This window comes from Dendronephthya gigantea, unplaced genomic scaffold (genome assembly GCF_004324835.1).
Source record: "Dendronephthya gigantea isolate DGI-Jeju-01 unplaced genomic scaffold, DenGig_1.0 000042F, whole genome shotgun sequence".
Classification (NCBI taxonomy): domain Eukaryota; kingdom Metazoa; phylum Cnidaria; class Anthozoa; order Malacalcyonacea; family Nephtheidae; genus Dendronephthya; species Dendronephthya gigantea.
In genome coordinates this window covers 1,632,388-1,650,266 of record NW_021163052.1, presented here as the reverse complement: position 1 = coordinate 1,650,266, position 17,879 = coordinate 1,632,388, and the positions used below count along the sequence as shown (strand labels likewise).

General features: G+C 35.7%; 1 protein-coding gene across 7 annotated transcripts in view; it reads right to left on the bottom strand.

The window, feature by feature from the left end:
- LOC114527013 overlaps positions 1-17,879 on the bottom strand; it is a 30,594-nt gene that overhangs the window by 749 nt on the left and 11,966 nt on the right. For 3 of the 7 annotated variants that reach the window (XM_028548575.1, XM_028548576.1, XM_028548574.1), the window contains exons 12-24: positions 17,271-17,312; positions 16,524-16,553; positions 15,443-15,490; positions 14,064-14,090; positions 12,726-12,767; positions 9,286-9,327; positions 8,009-8,035; positions 4,829-4,870; positions 3,209-3,241; positions 2,132-3,010; positions 1,428-1,460; positions 972-1,255; positions 106-475 (exon numbers count right to left, since the gene is read on the bottom strand). In XM_028548575.1, coding sequence (XP_028404376.1) covers positions 128-475; positions 972-1,255; positions 1,428-1,460; positions 2,132-3,010; positions 3,209-3,241; positions 4,829-4,870; positions 8,009-8,035; positions 9,286-9,327; positions 12,726-12,767; positions 14,064-14,090; positions 15,443-15,490; positions 16,524-16,553; positions 17,271-17,312 — 1,877 coding nt within the window. In that variant the 3' untranslated portion in view covers positions 106-127. Of the gene's footprint in view, positions 1-105; positions 476-971; positions 1,275-1,427; positions 1,461-2,131; positions 3,011-3,208; positions 3,242-4,828; positions 4,871-8,008; positions 8,036-9,285; positions 9,328-12,725; positions 12,768-14,063; positions 14,091-15,442; positions 15,491-16,523; positions 16,554-17,270; positions 17,313-17,879 lie in introns of those variants that run through there. The other 4 variants (XM_028548577.1, XM_028548580.1, XM_028548578.1 and 1 more) reach the window with 4 other exon arrangements.

Sequence of the window (17,879 nt, the reverse complement as noted above, 5' to 3'; positions counted from 1 at the left end):
TAAAGCTGGATTTTATTATTCATGATTAAAACTGCTGTTTTAAGATTACGATCCAAACTTTTCCAGTACAAATTTTAAGTGTCGGTCGGTATCGGACTGACTCACCTCAAAAATTTTGATCCGTTTGTCACAAGATTCTCCACTTTCCTGTTAAAATTGGCTCAACCCACTCGTCTTGACCGATTTCATTCAAGAAGTCAGCCAACGTCTTACGCGAGAAGTTTTCACCGCGGTTGAAAATCGACAAAATCTTCTCAGCCTTAGCGCAGTTATCCTGATATACAAAATAGTTGTATCTAATCTCATCTCGTTCAGCACTCTTTATACCTATAAGACTCGCAAGCCTGTCCCAGTGGACAGCGATGCGCTGGCTGAGTCTGAACATTTCACGAGGGGAGAGAGGAGTGTTTTGTAACTCGTCGGTTTCAGGGTCTTCGGGTTGAGAATTTGTTATCTCCGCACTTCCACCTTCTGTCTGTTAAGGAAACATATTCTCAATGTATGGGTAATACAACTTTAGTTGAAGATTATAGTTTTACACAATGTAGCTAACTAGCTATATTTAAAAGGACAAACTACCCGAGAAAGTAGTTTAGGGGTCAATTCCATCCCAGAACTTCCGAATTTTTTTTACCTTTTTAAAATTTACAGTGCATATAATGGGCGTAGACATTATCTATATATGCTAGTTCACAAAAATGCTGGCAGCACTACATTACACAGGAAACGAAAAAAACCAACCCTAGGGACTTGAAATAGATATAACTTTCGCTTGGTTAACACGAATTATAATCTATTTTTTGAAATTGTGCTGTATTTCATCCGTTATTTTAACTTGTGAAATTTTATTTACCACTTGATCCGCAACGAAATGTCGTGATGGATTGGATTTGTGACTTAACCCAATCTAGTGTATGCTGGTTGGTACAGAATGAATTCAACTTTAACAGAAAATTTCCAACATAAAATACCTCGTCATCCAAGGGAAGCATTTTTTCTTTGACATCGTGTCGCCCCAACTCTTCCAGACATTTTCTAACAGCATGACGACAAAAATCTTCGCTTTTGTTGAAATGTGTTAATATTTGGCCTGCTCTGGAAGAAAATTTTGGATAATTGGCGACGTTCAGTTTGATTTCCTCACGCTTCTCGTACGGGATATCCATGAGCCCACCAAGTCCGTCCCAGTCTATTCCAACTTCACGGCGCATTTTACCTACTTCCTCATCTGTGAGTTTTGTCGTCCTCTGAACACCTGGAAAACATAGTGTGAACTACACACGTTTAGTTAGCTACTGGGAGCGTTTTGTTGGTCATTTGTTAGCTGATAGAAATCGCTGTCACTTTCCCTATACACGTGATTCAGTTATCCCAGAAATATATATTCATATAGAACAGACCCTTTCGATAATTACTTCAATATATACCTTGTGGTTGAGATCCTGAGGTCTCGGGCTGCCCTAAAATAAAATGTGAAAATTTCGGTGAAGACCTGTTTACGTCGTAGGTTAAATTTTCTACATTTTTCTACATAATATTTTATACATACATCTTATACATAGCCAACATTCAATACAATTTTCTACATATATACTCATGCATGCAGTCAAATTCATATGTTGCATACACTGACTGGAAAATCATTGTCCAGTGGAGCATGCCATTAATTATTAAAAAGAACACTTTTAAGCCCCGTTCAAATGCACGTAGCTATATTATAAGCACACTCTGGAGTCAGTGGCGTAGCCAGCCCGACAATTTATAGTCACGCTATGCTAATAATTTGATTATATGAAAACAATGAATTTCTAAAGAAATGAATAATGATAAAACGTAAAATTTGCATAGCATGACTAAATCATCAGGCTGACTACGCCACTGTCTGGAGTATATAGAGACTTGAAAACCCTCTGGTTAAATATTGCTTGATATAACCAGAACTGGTTTAACTAACTGAGACCTTGTTTTAAGTAGGAAATGTGCTAAATTTTAAATAGTATCGTGGGATTTTTAAACAGGTTGTGTGTGGTAAACTATACTCAAATGGATTGACTAGAGGATTTAACCCAGTTTTTAAAGTGTACAGTATGTAAGTTTAAAGCAAAACTATTGCAAAAAAAAAATTATTCACCATAAACGTCTTCATGCGCGATCTGTACAGCCCCATGAACATCAAGCTCCCAAAGACATTCACCGTCTTCACAGGCCTCGCTAATCTTTACCGTTTTATTTTCTCGTTGTTCACTTGCAATTCCTCTGAAATGATTGACGGAAAAACCAACAGAATCCAGCTGAGACCGGTCGATTTTGAAGCGATATGGGTTGGTTTCAACACCAAGAATGACTAAACTCATTACAAGACGACGATTTGTGTGGACGCGCGTCAACCTTCCTTTCTCTCCTCTCTCGTAGCCTTCTCCAATATGATCCTTTAACTGTCTGATGTCTCCTTCCTCACCATCATCAACAAATTCACTTACAATAACAACCACAATATCCATTGTGTTCGCTGGTCGTCTGCGATGCAGGACATAAGCACGGCAGGTAAACGAGTGATTTAAATGACTTAAGATTCGAGCTAATCTCCCGCGCCTCGCTAAAATATAACTGAAAAAACAAAATCCGTAAATTTCCACATTGATGGTTCCTATCTTTTTCTCGTTAATTCCCGAAATGCCGCTGCTCAACAGCTCCCAAACGACTTTATCATAAATGTCGCTGTGATAACCATGTAGAACAAACAGTTCAAGATCCAAGACTTCTACCCGCATAGGTCGGATTGTCAGTTCTGCTGGTTTCAGGAATTTCAAGCCATTTGGAAGAAACTCGACAACGCGTGGCGTATCACGGACTAAGTCTTTCAGTGAAGTGAAATCAAAATGTTGTTCGCCATTTTTCAGCGTGATTTCTGTATCCTCAGCCAAACATCCAGCTCCGATCGTGAGTATGAAGTCGTCTAACTTTACTGCACCTCCCACGATGGTTATAACACCTTCATGATGCCAGCCACCTATTTTAATGTAATATAAAATAAACGAGAGTTGTTCTTTTAATATTTACATAAAATAATATTAAATACTTGTCGTGAATACATATATTCTGGTATAGTTTTGTAATTCATAACATAATAATGAAATCGATTTTTTATTCAGTAAAGAGTAAATGACCAACTGCGAACCAGTTTATATAGAAGAATACTGATACATACTTTCAAAATAAACATCCTCATAATAATCAACACCTGTTTAAAAGCATAAGGCACGTTAAATGGGATGGATTCAAGTTTTACTCTCACGAGCCACGCAAACAAGGGGGCAGAAAAATGGCTGCGGAGCACTTATATGCACTTTTTTTTGCCCTGGGCATAAAGGTTTGGGGGATGTGAGGGTTATCATTATTGAAAAGACCGATGTTGATAAGCCTACACAAAGGGAGGCATTTTGGGTACACAAATAAGATTCGTTTGTACCTTGGGGATTAAATGTAAGAGACTTTGAATAATATGTAGGGTAATTACTATAGGTATATGTATAAAGGACATTAGGCCATTGACTTCTATATTCATCCTTGAAGAAGGGGCATGCCCCGAAACGCAAGAGGTGAATAAATGTTGATATAGTTATTAAAGTTTATTTTGTGATTTACATATATAAATATATATATATATATATATATATATATATATATATTATATATATATATATATATATTTTTTTTTTTTTTATATACACCCATTTGCAAAAACGTTGGCCGCAGATAGATAGATAGATAGATACTCAAAGTCTAATTAGAATTGCATATGAATATATTTGCATGGGATTTGAATCATATTACACAACATATGCAATTCTAATTAGATTTCGGGTATCTATCTATATATCTATCTGCGGCCAACGTTTTTGCAAACGGGTATAATATTATATATATTATATTATATATATATATATATATATATAATTAAATATATAAATATTATATATATAATATATATATTATTATTTATATATATATAATATATAAATAATATATATATATATATATATATATAGATTATATATATATTTTATAATATATATATATATATATATATATATATATATTAACATTCAATCACAATGTAGTGAGAAAATACAGTTGTCAGTAAAGGTAGATGCAGAGAAACAGATTGCTATTTATTCCATTCTTATTCTTTTAAAATGAAGAAAACCACAAAAATCCGAGGTTTGCGAGCCATCACTCCCGGTCAAAACAATGGAAAAATATTTAAGAGGACTTGGGTGTCTTCCAATAGCTCCTTCAATTTCCGCCATCTTTGGCATCACCTACTACTCCATATTATATATAGCTCACTGGGACAAGCACGCGAATTTTCCGCGCTTGTGCACGACACCGCTGTAAAACGGCGGGCGCGGACCAATAATATTTCAGTGAAAATACCATCATGGGGTCGTTAATATGACACCGCAGAAATCGGTTCCCATTTGTGCATTTCTGTTTTGCTCTTGAGTAAAATACTACTGGCACTTGAAATGAGTTCAAATTCCCTTCTAAATACGTGCTGTGCAAACTTTTGAAAGCTAGTAGTGATGTTGGTGGAGGTATACGATAGTGTTGTAATCTGTTCGGTTAGTACAATGGCGTAGAAGTGTTCATGTACAAGTGTTGATATTTTAGTGGTGTAAGAACTAATTTACTGATTATAGACTTGCTGTTCGTTGTTCTCTCCGGTAATCAAGACTCTTTGTACGTATAGTTTTCAGTATAATCTGATGATAGTAAAAGTAAAATATTTAATTCTCGCTACTCACAAATATGGTATACCCCCTACCTGTGGGTGGGGTCGGTATTCTTGGGACTTTTTTCGGAGGTACTAGTAAAAGTAAATTAAATATTTAAGCCTCGCTATTTACAAATATGTGCTAGCGGTTGACATTGTTAGAATATGATTTAACACTATGAGCATGAGTCTTCAGTCTGACAAATAAGTGTGGAAGTAAGCCATGTATTACATATATTATAGAGTGAGGCAACCTGGTCGTGGCCTAAAACTTGAAATCCATCTTAATTTATTATTATTAATAACAATAATGTTGTGATGTAATTGTCAAAAGGTTCTATTGATTAAAGCTATAGTGATGGTCTCAATCAGTTATACGCCTATATATTCTAAAAGCTCATTTACCCTCATACGCATTGAGTGCATGACATAGAAATTTTGTTTTTACTCATCAATGCATGAGAACGTCATTTCTTAGTCAATGGAAAGACTGAAGGTAAAAAAAATGAAAATCAAACTCATATTTCAGTGGAAATACCATCATGGGGTCGTTAATATGACACCGCAGAAATCGGTTCCCATTTGTGCATTTCTGTTTGGCTCTTAATTAAAATACCACTGCATGGCACTGAGTAAGTTGAAACAACTTCAAATTCCCTTCTGAATACGTACTGTGCAATCTTTTGGAAGCTCATGCACCAAAAACATTTGGTAGCTGTGAAATGTCCATTTTGAAATTAAGTATATACACAAGATTTGTTTTCTACATGTGCAAGCTTCAAATCTTTTGTGCAAGACATATTTTGTTGAGGATTTATAAATCTTTTTGCTCCCCAAATTTGAAGTCTAAGTATAACGAATTGCGGCAAAGTCTATATGAATGCAAACCAATTTCGGCTATTCCCGTTACAATGAGATTGCCATTTCCAATTCAATGGATTTTTGAGAAACAGCGAACTTCTAATACAGGCATTACTCTTAAAACAGAAATTTAGACAACAATTCGTTTCTGGGGCCAGGACTGTATCTAGAAGCTTAATTTGGGGGGGGGGTGTATTTTCATATATTTGTCTTATGCCCGAATGTTTTCTTTTGTATACTATTGTTCTCAATGATATGTAAACATTAATATATGAATATACACCCTCCCCAATTAAACTTCTAGTTACCGCCCTATCTGGGTCTGATCATAGATAGGAACTAGGGATCCAAGGATAGTGCAAAGTTTCCATGCCCAAACATTTTGATTTATGCCAGTAAAATATAATGAACTAGGTTAAACATTAATGAAAAGGAAATTACTCAAAGTACTCAAGTTAGTGAAGTTACGTTAGTCGCAGCATAGGCAGCCCATGCAATGGCGAATGGTTTTATTTGATTTAAAAATGTACACTTTCATGAAATTCACACATATGTCATTTATTTACATGCTAATATACTTAAATCTTGTTACTTACAACAGGCGACTTGCTTGTCTGACAAGGCAATGTAGGTAGCTATTATATAGTATAATAATCCTAAGGTAGGCAACTTCAATCACAATATTCACATGCACACATGCAAACAGTCCGAAAATACGTCAATTTATCCCTAAAACTAAGCTAAAATAACAAGAGAAATGAAATCTACGATAATTTTACTATACACTGACTATATTTTAATAATTAAAACAAGTTATGGAACTAATGGAAGCGAGAAAAATGCGAAAAGTTTGTTGACTTTTGAGAACGTTTGAAAATGACGAATTTGCTATCTGATTGGCTGTCACAACAGCGAGAACAAAAACAGGCAATGAGATTACAAACTCGTCATTTTCAAACGTTCTCAAAAAGTCAACAGCGCGGGTCCAGCATCGGCCCATTCAAAAAATGAGTATAAAATCATAGGCGGCCCAGAACTGATCTCGCTGACCTTGCGCGACGCTCATGTTGTCTGAACAGTCTTTTATTATGACTGTTCAGACAACATATGAGCGTCGCGCGAGGTCAGCAAGATCAGTTCTGGGCCGCCTATGATAAAATATCAAAAACTTTTCGCATTTTTCTCGCTTCCATAACTTATTTTCATTATTAAAATATAGTCAGTGTATAGTAAAATTATCGTAGATTTCATTTCTCTTGTTATTTTAGCTGAGTTTTAGGGATAAATTGAAGTATTTTCGGATTGTTTGCATGTGTCCATGTGAATATTCAATATTGTGATTGAAGTTGCCTACCTTAGGATATATTTTAGTTGCTCATGTAAACCGGGCACGATTTTCTCAGTTTAGTCTCTTTTCTTCGTCAAACAACTGTGACGAAGTGTACATTCACTACATTTATATGATGGCAACAATTTATTCGTCATTTCATAAGAACAGCAAAAATAGTTGCGTTGTAAATAATGTAAATAAACCGCATTGCATATTATATCTATGATGTGGAACGTCGACGCGTAAATCGATACAAAACAATATACTTATAATCAATACTGTATACCGCTAAAATGATCTAATTACTGCACAAAATGTCGGTTTTGTATAGTATCATTTATGTACTGTATGCAGAATATCAGGACCGACTTGCTATTGACATAATATATATTCGTGTAAGAGATCTATCAAATTATTAATACATAAACAACACAGCGTCATTTCGTTCTATCCTCTTAGCTCTATTTATGGAATAAACCTTCCAAATTATACTTGTGTTGAATTGAATGCTCGTAATTCATAACATAAGTTGATAAATTGCGTAGATTCTCAAAGAATTGCTCGATTTTTACGCCCGAATGTTTTGAAGCAATGCTCGTCGCTCCTGGCTTCTTCACATTGTGAATAATATTCAAGGCTCGACAGCCCATGCGCAGTTGCGACGTATAAGAAAAAATCGGGTGTTCCGGGGGCAAATCTCTTTAAAACAAAACCCAAACCACGAAAAAACAATGCTTCAAAATTTACAGTAACGGTCAAAATTCATCAATATTTTGGTGAAATTAGCAAAAGGGATAGTGCATTAATAAATAAAGCAAGTTAAACTGATTTAAAAACTTTAAATTACAGATCATGTACAAAAAGTTACTAAAAGCATAAAATAAACTACCCCCCGGAAAGTTTACACTATGACCGTATGAATGACTGATGTGAATTTCCCTACTCATCACAATACTGCAAAGTTTCTTTGAAACTTTGCACTAAAAAGGAAAACAAAGCTTCACAAGTCCAGCTATAGAGAAATATAGAAGAATACTTACCATGGAAAGCTGCACAACGACGATCACCTGCGTGTTTAAAAGCATAAAGCATAAACTTTTGCGAAATCAGTGATGAAAATAAGAAATATAAACCACCCAGATGAAGAAATTGATTCATTCCTTTCACAATATTCTCAGCTAATAGACCCTTACGATAACGTCACAACATTATCGTTATTAATTTAGAACCACCTTAAATGAGATGGATTCAAGTTTTACTGTCACGAGCCACGTGCAAAGATGCAAAACATCCTTCTTCCACACATGCATGAAAAATATTTTCTCATTTTGACAAATAAGTGCGGACACAAGCCATATATATTACTGGAGGAATGAGGCTTCCTGGTCATGGGCTAAAACTTGAAATCCATTTTATTTAAATCTGAACGTTCAAAGGGTCCTCATCTCGAGTGGAATTATACACATTTCAAATCGGCATCGGAAAAGCGTAGATTCGATTCCTGCCGGAGGACCTATAGTTGACTTATTTTCCATCAACTGTTCCTGGCTTGAATTTGAAATGTGTATAATTCCACTCGAAATTAAGACCCTTTTAACGTTTAAAATTAACATTTAGAATTTACCTGCATCGAGTGAAGTGAAAAAAATCACAACTTATTTAAATGTGGTTCTAAACTTAAAACGGTAATGCTCTGACGTAATTATCGAAAGGTTCTATTGATTGAATTTACTATAGTGATGGCCTCAATCACTTATACGCCTTTATTCTAAAAGCTCATTTACTCTCATACTCATTGAGTGCATGACATAGAAAATTTGTTTTTACTGATCAATGCATGAAAACGTCCTTTCTAAGTCAATGGAAAGACTGAAGGTAAAAAAACTGAAAATCAAACTCATATATTTCAGTGGAAAAACCATCATGGGGTCGTTAATATGACACCGCAGAAATCGGTTCCCATGCATTTGTGCATTTCTGTTTTGCTCTTAAGTAAAATACCACTGGCACTTGAATAAGTTCAAATTCCCTTCTGAATACGTACTGAGCAAACTTTTGAAAGCTAGTAGTGATGTTGGTGGAAGTATACGATAGTGTAGTAATCTGTTCGGTTATTACAATGGAGTACAAGTGTTCATGCATGTACAAGTGTTGATATTTTAGTGGTGTAAGAACTAATTTAATATGGACTTGCTGTTCGTTGTTTTCTCCTGTAATGTAGACTCTATATATGTATGTGTAGTTTTCAGTATAATCTGATGATAGTAAAAGTAAAATATTTAAGCCTCGCTATTCACAAGTATGATATACCCCCTACCTGATCGTACGATCAATATTCCTGAGACTTCGCTCGGAGGTACTAGTAAAAGTAAATTAAATATTTAAGCCTCGCTATTCACAAATATTTGCTTGCGGTCGACATTGTTTGAATATGATTTAACATTATGAGCATGCAATTAGTTTAATCACAGGTTTAATAACTCGTTAATTCACTGCATAACATCGTATTTGCTAAAATATCGTCATGGTGCAACATATTAATATTTGGAAAATATTTATATTCTAAAACAAATCGCAAATCTTGCACAATCGTAATCTTCAGTCTTCAGTCTGCCCCCTCGAGGCCTGAATTATTCTGGATATCCTGCGAAAACTGAATTCAATGATTGTTTTATCATTCATTAGATTTTGAAAAATAAGCATATGAGCATAAAGAAATGGTATGCATGAAAACACGGAGTCGGAGTTTCGGAGTACGGAGTCCCGGAGTCCCGCAGTGAAGTGTCCAAAACTTTAAAACACGGAGTGGTAAAAACACGGAGTCGACGTAAAAACACGGAGTCGACGTAAAAACACGGAGTTCACGTAAAAACACGGTTTTTACTCAATATTTTTATTCTATATGTGGTTGCAGGTATTCAGATCCTGTGGAGATGGCTATGCCCTCATTGCAGGGGTGTTGGAGGGTGCCTTTTGAAGATGAGATGATTGGCAATGTGGCAATGATGAAGATTGATGATTGGTAACATTTTATGTGATTCCGTTATAGGAATTGTAGAATGCAGAATATTGTGGATAATTGTGGATTTGAAAATTATATTTATGAAATGCTACGAATATGTGTTTGTTGTTTGGAAAAACCCGGGTGCAATATGGAAACGCGTGAGATGCCTTGGCCAGAATGAACGCCGGTTATTGCCATTCTGGTCAAGTCCCTTTCGTTTGTTTTTCGTTGAAAACTGTAGTTATGTTTCATCAGGCTTCAAGCATAACTAGGAAAAGCACGTTTCTAACCCGCTAGCAGGTCTTGGAACGGCGTGCTCGCATATGTGATTTGTGGTAATGAGCGAAAAATGTGTGACGTGAATTCGTGGCGAGATCGGTGATGATGATGAAGTCCAAATATACATGAGCATGCTGTTTATCCGTTAAGTAGTGGGCTGTTCATTTGCTATTGGGGGCTAATCCTTGAATCGATTGGTTCCTGTTCTCTGAATTGATTGGTTCCATAAAACATCCCCAATGTGTGGTGATTTTGTGAGAAAGGGTGGTATTCAATCCCACGTGTATTCCCGTTGATGAAATTATTAAAGCGCGGCATGGGAGGGTGCCGGGGAAAATGATCATCATCATTGCCACATTGCCAATCAATAACCTCATCCTCAAAAGGCACCCTCCAACACCCCTGCAATGAGGGCATAGCCATCTCCACAGGATCTGAATACCTGCAACCACATATAAAATGATAATATTGAGTAAAAACCGTGTTTTCACGTGGACTCCGTGTTTTTACGTGGACTCCGTGTTTTTACCACTCCGTGTTTTAAAGTTTTGGACACTTCACTCCGGGACTCCATACTCCGGGACTCCGTACTCCGACTCCGTGTTTTCATGCATACCTAAACAAATCGTAACTATTGAAAACAAATTTATTAGTCTTCTTTCAATAATAATGTTGTGACGTAATTATCGAAAGGTTCTATTGATTAAAGCTATAGTGATGGCCTCAATCAGTTATACGCCTATACAGGGTGTATCAAAAAAAATGTCCCAAATGTTAAATTTCCGTTTTTCAGGATTTTTTGCAAAATTTGGCAAATTTTTGTGTTCCTAGAGATAGTTAAGACTTATCTGGTATACCTAGGCCAAGTTTGGTTTTTCATTAACAAAATTACGTTACCGGGGGGGTGGTTCCTTTCCACTGATATTGAGAGGGCTTGCGCGCGAAAATGTGAAGCTGAAATTGAGATATTATTTAGCTGTCTAAAAGTAGGAAAGCTTTTTAATAAACTGTCAAAGTTTCAGGAAAAATAATGCATACTTGGAGCAACGCGCGACCCCTAAAAGTGACAAATATTTCATTGCGCGCAGTGGATTAAATGCATCGTTGATTTTAGCGTGACCGATCTCATGTAAGGTTGGGAAAATGAATAAATTAAAGTGAGAAACTGAACACAAAAACAAAGCAATTTATTCGTGATGTTAATCCTCAGCATGTCCACTATTTCATTCTAAGCAAACTGCGGCTTGTCTGAGCGTACTAAACACTGAACAGCGAGCCATTTGTCTGTCCATTCGCCTAGATTTGCCGGTGGTAGCGTAGGCGATTTGCAAGAAAGAATTTCGAACGAAATGTACAATAGGAGGCAGGACAGACAAATGTGGTTCGCCGTTCAATGGTTGATTTTAGCGTGACCGATCTCATGCAAGGCTGGGCAAATGAATAAATTAAAGCGAGAAACTGAACAAGAAGCCCAAGCGATTTAATAACAAGATTTTTATTCTTGATGTTAATCCTCAACATTTCCATCATTTCTTTCTAAGCAAACTGCGGCTCGTCTGAGCATGGTAAACAGCATTTAATCCACTGCGCGCAATGAAATATTTGTCACTTTTAGGGGTCGCGCGTTGCTCCCAGTTTGCATTATTTTTCCTGAAACTTTGACAGTTTATTAAAAAGCTTTCCTACTTTTAGACAGCTAAATAATATCTCAATTTCAGCTTCACATTTTCGCGCGCAAGCCCTCTCAATATCAGTGGAAAGGAACCACCCCCCCGGTAACATAATTTTGTTAATGAAAAACCAAACTTGTCCTAGGTATACCAGATAAGTCTTAACTATCTCTAGGGACATAAAAATTTGCCAAATTTTGCAAAATATCCTGAAAAACGGAAATTTAACATTTGGGACATTTTTTTTGATACACCCTGTATATTCTAAAAGCTCATTTACGAGGATACGCATTGAGTGCATGACATAGAAATTTTGTTTTTACTCATCAATGCATGAGAACGTCATTTCTTAGTCAATGGAAAGACTGAAGGTAAAAAAACTGAAAATCAAACTCATATTTCAGTGGAAATACCATCATGGGGTCGTTAATATGACACCGCAGAAATCGGTTCCCATTTGTGCATTTCTGTTTTGCTCTTGAGTAAAATACTACTGGCACTTGAAATAAGTTCAAATTCCCTTCTAAATACGTGCTGTGCAAACTTTTGAAAGCTAGTAGTGATGTTGGTGGAGGTATACGATAGTGTTGTAATCTGTTCGGTTAGTACAATGGCGTAGAAGTGTTCATGTACAAGTGTTGATATTTTAGTGGTGTAAGAACTAATTTACTGATTATAGACTTGCTGTTCGTTGTTCTCTCCGGTAATCAAGACTCTTTGTATGTATAGTTTTCAGTATAATCTGATGATAGTAAAAGTAAAATATTTAATTCTCGCTACTCATAAATATGGTATACCCCCTACCTGTGGGTGGGTTCGGTATTCTTGGGACTTTTCTCGGAGGTACTAGTAAAAGTAAATTAAATATTTGAGCCTTGCTATTTACAAATATGTGCTAGCGGTCGACATTGTTAGAATATGATTTAACACTATGAGCATGCAATTAGTTTAATCACAGGTTTAATAACTCGTTAATTCACTGCATAACATCGTATTCGCTAAAATATCGTCATGATGCAACATATTAATATGCGGAAAATATTTATATTCTAAAGCAAATCACAAATCTTGCACAATCGTAATCTTCAGTCTTCAGTCTGACAAATAAGTGTGGAAGTAAGCCATATATTACATATATTATAGAGTGAGGCAACCTGGTCGTGGCCTAAAACTTGAAATCCATCTTAATTTATTATTATCAATAACAATAATGTTGTGACGTAATTATCGAAAGGTTCTATTGATTAAAGCTATAGTGATGGTCTCAATCAGTTATACGCCTATATATTCTAAAAGCTCATTTACCCTCATACGCATTGAGTGCATGACATAGAAATTTGTTTTTACTCATCAATGCATGAGAACGTCATTTCTTAGTCAATGGAAAGACTGAAGGTAAAAAAAATGAAAATCAAACTCATATTTCAGTGGAAATACCATCATGGGGTCGTTAATATGACACTGCAGAAATCGGATCCCATTTGTGCATTTCTGTTTGGCTCTTAATTAAAATACCACTGCATGGCACTGAGTAAGTTGAAACAACATCAAATTCCCTTCTGAATACGTACTGTGCAATCTTTTGGAAGCTCATGCACCAAAAAAATTTGGTAGCTGTGAAATTAAGTATATACACAAGATTTGTTTTCAACATGTGCAAGCTTCAAATCTTTTGTGCAAGACATATTTTGTTGAGCATTTATAAATCTTTTTGCTCCCCAAATTTGAAGTCTAAGTATAACGAATTGCGGCAAAGTCTATATGAATGCAAACCAATTTCGGCTATTCCCGTTACAATGAGATTGCCATTTCCAACTCAATGGATTTTTGAGAAACAGCGAACTTCTAATACAGGCGTTACTCTTAAAACAGAAATTTAGACAACAATTCGTTTCTGGGGCCAGGACTGTATCTAGAAGCTTAATTCGGGGGGGGGGGTGTATTTTCATATATTTGTCTTATGCCCGAATGTTTTCTTTTGTATACTACCGCTCTCAATGATATGTAAACATTAATATATGAATATACACCCTCCCCAATTAAACTTCTAGTTACCCCCCTATCTGGGTCCGATCATAGATAGGAAAAAGGAAAACAAAGCTTCACAAGTCCAGCTATAGAGAAATATAGAAGAATACTTACCATGGAAAGCTGCACAACGACGATCACCTGCGTGTTTAAAAGCATAAAGCATAAACTTTTGCGAAATCAGTGATGAAAATAAGAAATATAAACCACCCAGATGAAGAAATTGATTCATTCCTTTCACAATATTCTCAGCTAATAGACCCTTACGATAACGTCACAACATTATCGTTATTAATTTAGAACCACCTTAAATGAGATGGATTCAAGTTTTACTCTCACCTGCCACGCGCAAAGATGCAATACATCCTTCTTCAACACATCCATGAAAAATATTCTTTCATTTTGACAAATAAGTGCGGAAACAAGCCATATATATTACTCGAGTGTGAGGCGCCCTGGTCGTGGGCTAAAACTTGAAATCCATCTTATTTATATGTTCAAAGGGTCTTAATCTCGAGTGGAATTATACACACTTCAAATCGGCATCGCAAAAGCGTAGGTTCGATTCCTGCGGGAGGACCCATAGTGAACTCATTTTCCATCAACTGTTCCTATCTTGAATTTGAAGTGTGTATAATTCCACTCGAGATTAAGACCGTTTGAACGTTTAGAATTTACCTGCATCGAGTGAAGTGCCAAAAATCACAACTTATTTAAATGTGGTTCTAAATTTAAAACGATAATGCTCTGACGTAATTATTGAAAGGGTCTATTGATTGAATTTACTATAGTGATGGCCTCAATCACTTATACGTGTGTATTCTAAAAGCTCATTTGTACTCATGATCATTGAGTGCATGACATAGAAAATTTGTTATTACTGATCAATGCATGAGAACGTAATTTCTTATTCAATAAAAAGACTGAAGGTAAAAAAACTGAAAATCAAACTCATATTTCAGTGGAAATACTATCATGGGATCGTTAATATGACACCGCAGAAATCGGTTCCCATTTGTGCATTTCTGTTTTGCTATTAAGTAAAATACCACTGGCCCTTGAAATACGTTCAATTCCCCTGCTGAATACGTACTGTGCAATATTTTGAAAGCTCACCAAAAACATTTGGTAGCTGTGAAATGGCCATTTTGAAATTAAGTATATACACCCGATTTGTTTTCACCGCGTTACCCCCACCACGTAATACGGGCGTTACTCAAAAACAGAAATTTGGACAACAATTCGTTTCTGGAGCCAGGACCGTATCTAGAAGCTTAATTCGGGGGGGGGGGTGTATTTTCATATGTTTGTCTTATGCCCGAATGTTTTCTTTTCTATCTTATTGTTCTCACATGATGTGTAAACATTAATATATGAATATACACCCTCCCCAATTAAATTTATAGTTACGGTCCTATCTGGGTCTGATCATAGGAAAAAAGAAAAAAAAGCATCACAAGTCCAGCTATAGAGAAATATAGAAGAATACTTACCATGGGGGACAGCAACAGAAAGACTACCTGAGTGTGTAAGATGTGGTTCTAAATTTAAAACGATAATTCTGTGACGTAATTATCGAAATGGTCTATTGATTGAATTTACTATTTTATTTTGGCTATTTTCTGATCTTTTTGTGTGGGAAATGATAGAATTTTTAATTAAAGTTAAGTGCTGATGCTCTGTGTTAGGATATATTTAAGTTTCACTTAAATTTGCCATAAGAAAGGAGCAATATCTCAAGAGAAGTGAGTGTAGGTTGTTGACGTTCTCGCAAATAGCAGAATACACTCAAATAACGCAAATAAAGCGTTACCTTATCTCAGTTTTAAGAGCTAAGATGTGTATTAAGTTGTCTTCCATAAAAACAATAACTTATCAAAAGAAATTATCCGAAACATACGAGATTCAAAATACAAGAGAAAATATGGCATTTTTAAACGAACATTTCATGCAGGAAGAAAATCTATAAAAACTGCCCCATGCTATAGGACGATTGGCAAAAATAAAGGAATATCAGTGTCTTTAAACTGTGTCAAAATTACAAGGTAAAAAACAAAATTTACTCGAAAGGCAAAGCAAAAGTTTTAAGCGTACTTGTACTGGTCGACAGCGAAAAATTCATATTTACTCACACTGTAGTGGAAAAATACAGTTTTCAGATAAGGTAGTTGCAGAGAAAAAGATTGCTATAAAAAATCTACATTTTTTCCATTCTTATTCTTTTAAAATTAAGAAAACCACAAAAATCCGAGGTTTGTGAGCCATCACTCCCGGTCAAAACAATGAAAAACGTAGGAGGACTAGGATGTCCTCTAATAGCTCCTTCAATTTCCGCCATCTTTGGCTTCACTCTTAGCAACCAAGTTACTATATTCCATATTATATATAGCTCACTGGGACAAGCTTGCGAATTTCCCGCGCTTGTGCCCGACACCGCTAAAACGGCGGGCGTGGACCAATAATATTTCAGTGGAAATACCATCATGGGATCGTTAAGACGACACCGCAGAAATAGGTGTTTATGGACTTTCAACTTGAAACATGCACTGAATATAGAAGAATACTGGTACATACTTTCTAGATCATCTGCCTCATAACCCAAACCTGTTTAAAAGCATCAAGCATAAAATTAGAACCACGTTAAATGGGATGGATTCAAGTTGAAGTCCAGCTATAGAGAAATATAGAAGAATACTTACCACGGGGGACTGCAACAGAAAGACTACCTGATACTACGATAATGCTCTGACGTAATTATCGAAATGGTCTATTGATTGAATTTACTATAGTGGTGGCCTCAATCACTTATACGCGTGTATTCTAAAAGCTCATTTGCACTCATACTCATTGAGAGCATGACATAGAAATTTTGTTATTACTGATCAATGGATGAGAAAACTGAAAATCAAACTCATATTTCAGTGGAAATACCATCATGGGGTCGTTAATATGACACCGCAGAAATCGGTTCCCATTTGTGCATTTCTGTTTTGCTCTTGAGTAAAATACTACTGGCACTTGAAATAAGTTCAAATTCCCTTCTAAATACGTGCTGTGCAAACTTTTGAAAGCTAGTAGTGATGTTGGTGGAGGTATACGATAGTGTTGTAATCTGTTCGGTTAGTACAATGGTGTACAAGTGTTCATGTACAAGTGTTATATTTTAGTGGTGTAAGAACTAGTTTACTGATTATAGACTTGCTGTTCGCTGTTCTCTCCGGTAATCAAGACTCTTTGTACGTATAGTTTTCAGCATAATCTGATGATAGTAAAAGTAAAATATCTAATGCTCGCTACTCACAAATATGGTATACCCCCTACCTGTGGGTGGGTTCGGTTTTCTTGGGACTTTTCTCGGAGGTACTAGTAAAAGTAAATTAAATATTTGAGCCTTGCTATTTACAAATATGTGCTAGCGGTCGACATTGTTAGAATATGATTTAACACTATGAGCATGCAATTAGTTTAATCACAGGTTTAATAACTCGTTAATTCACTGCATAACATCGTATTTCCTAAAATATCGTCATGGTGCAACATATTAATATGCGGAAAATATTTATATTCTAAAGCAAATCACAAATCTTGCACAATCGTAATCTTCAGTCTTCAGTCTGACAAATAAGTGTGGAAGTAAGCCATATATTACATATATTATAGAGTGAGGCAACCTGGTCGTGGCCTAAAACTTGAAATCCATCTTAATTTATTATTATTAATAACAATAATGTTGTGACGTAATTATCGAAAGGTTCTATTGATTAAAGCTATAGTGATGGTCTCAATCAGTTATACGCCTATATATTCTAAAAGCTCATTTACCCTCATACGCATTGAGTGCATGACATAGAAATTTTGTTTTTACTCATCAATGCATAAGAACGTCATTTCTTAGTCAATGGAAAGACTGAAGGTAAAAAAAATGAAAAT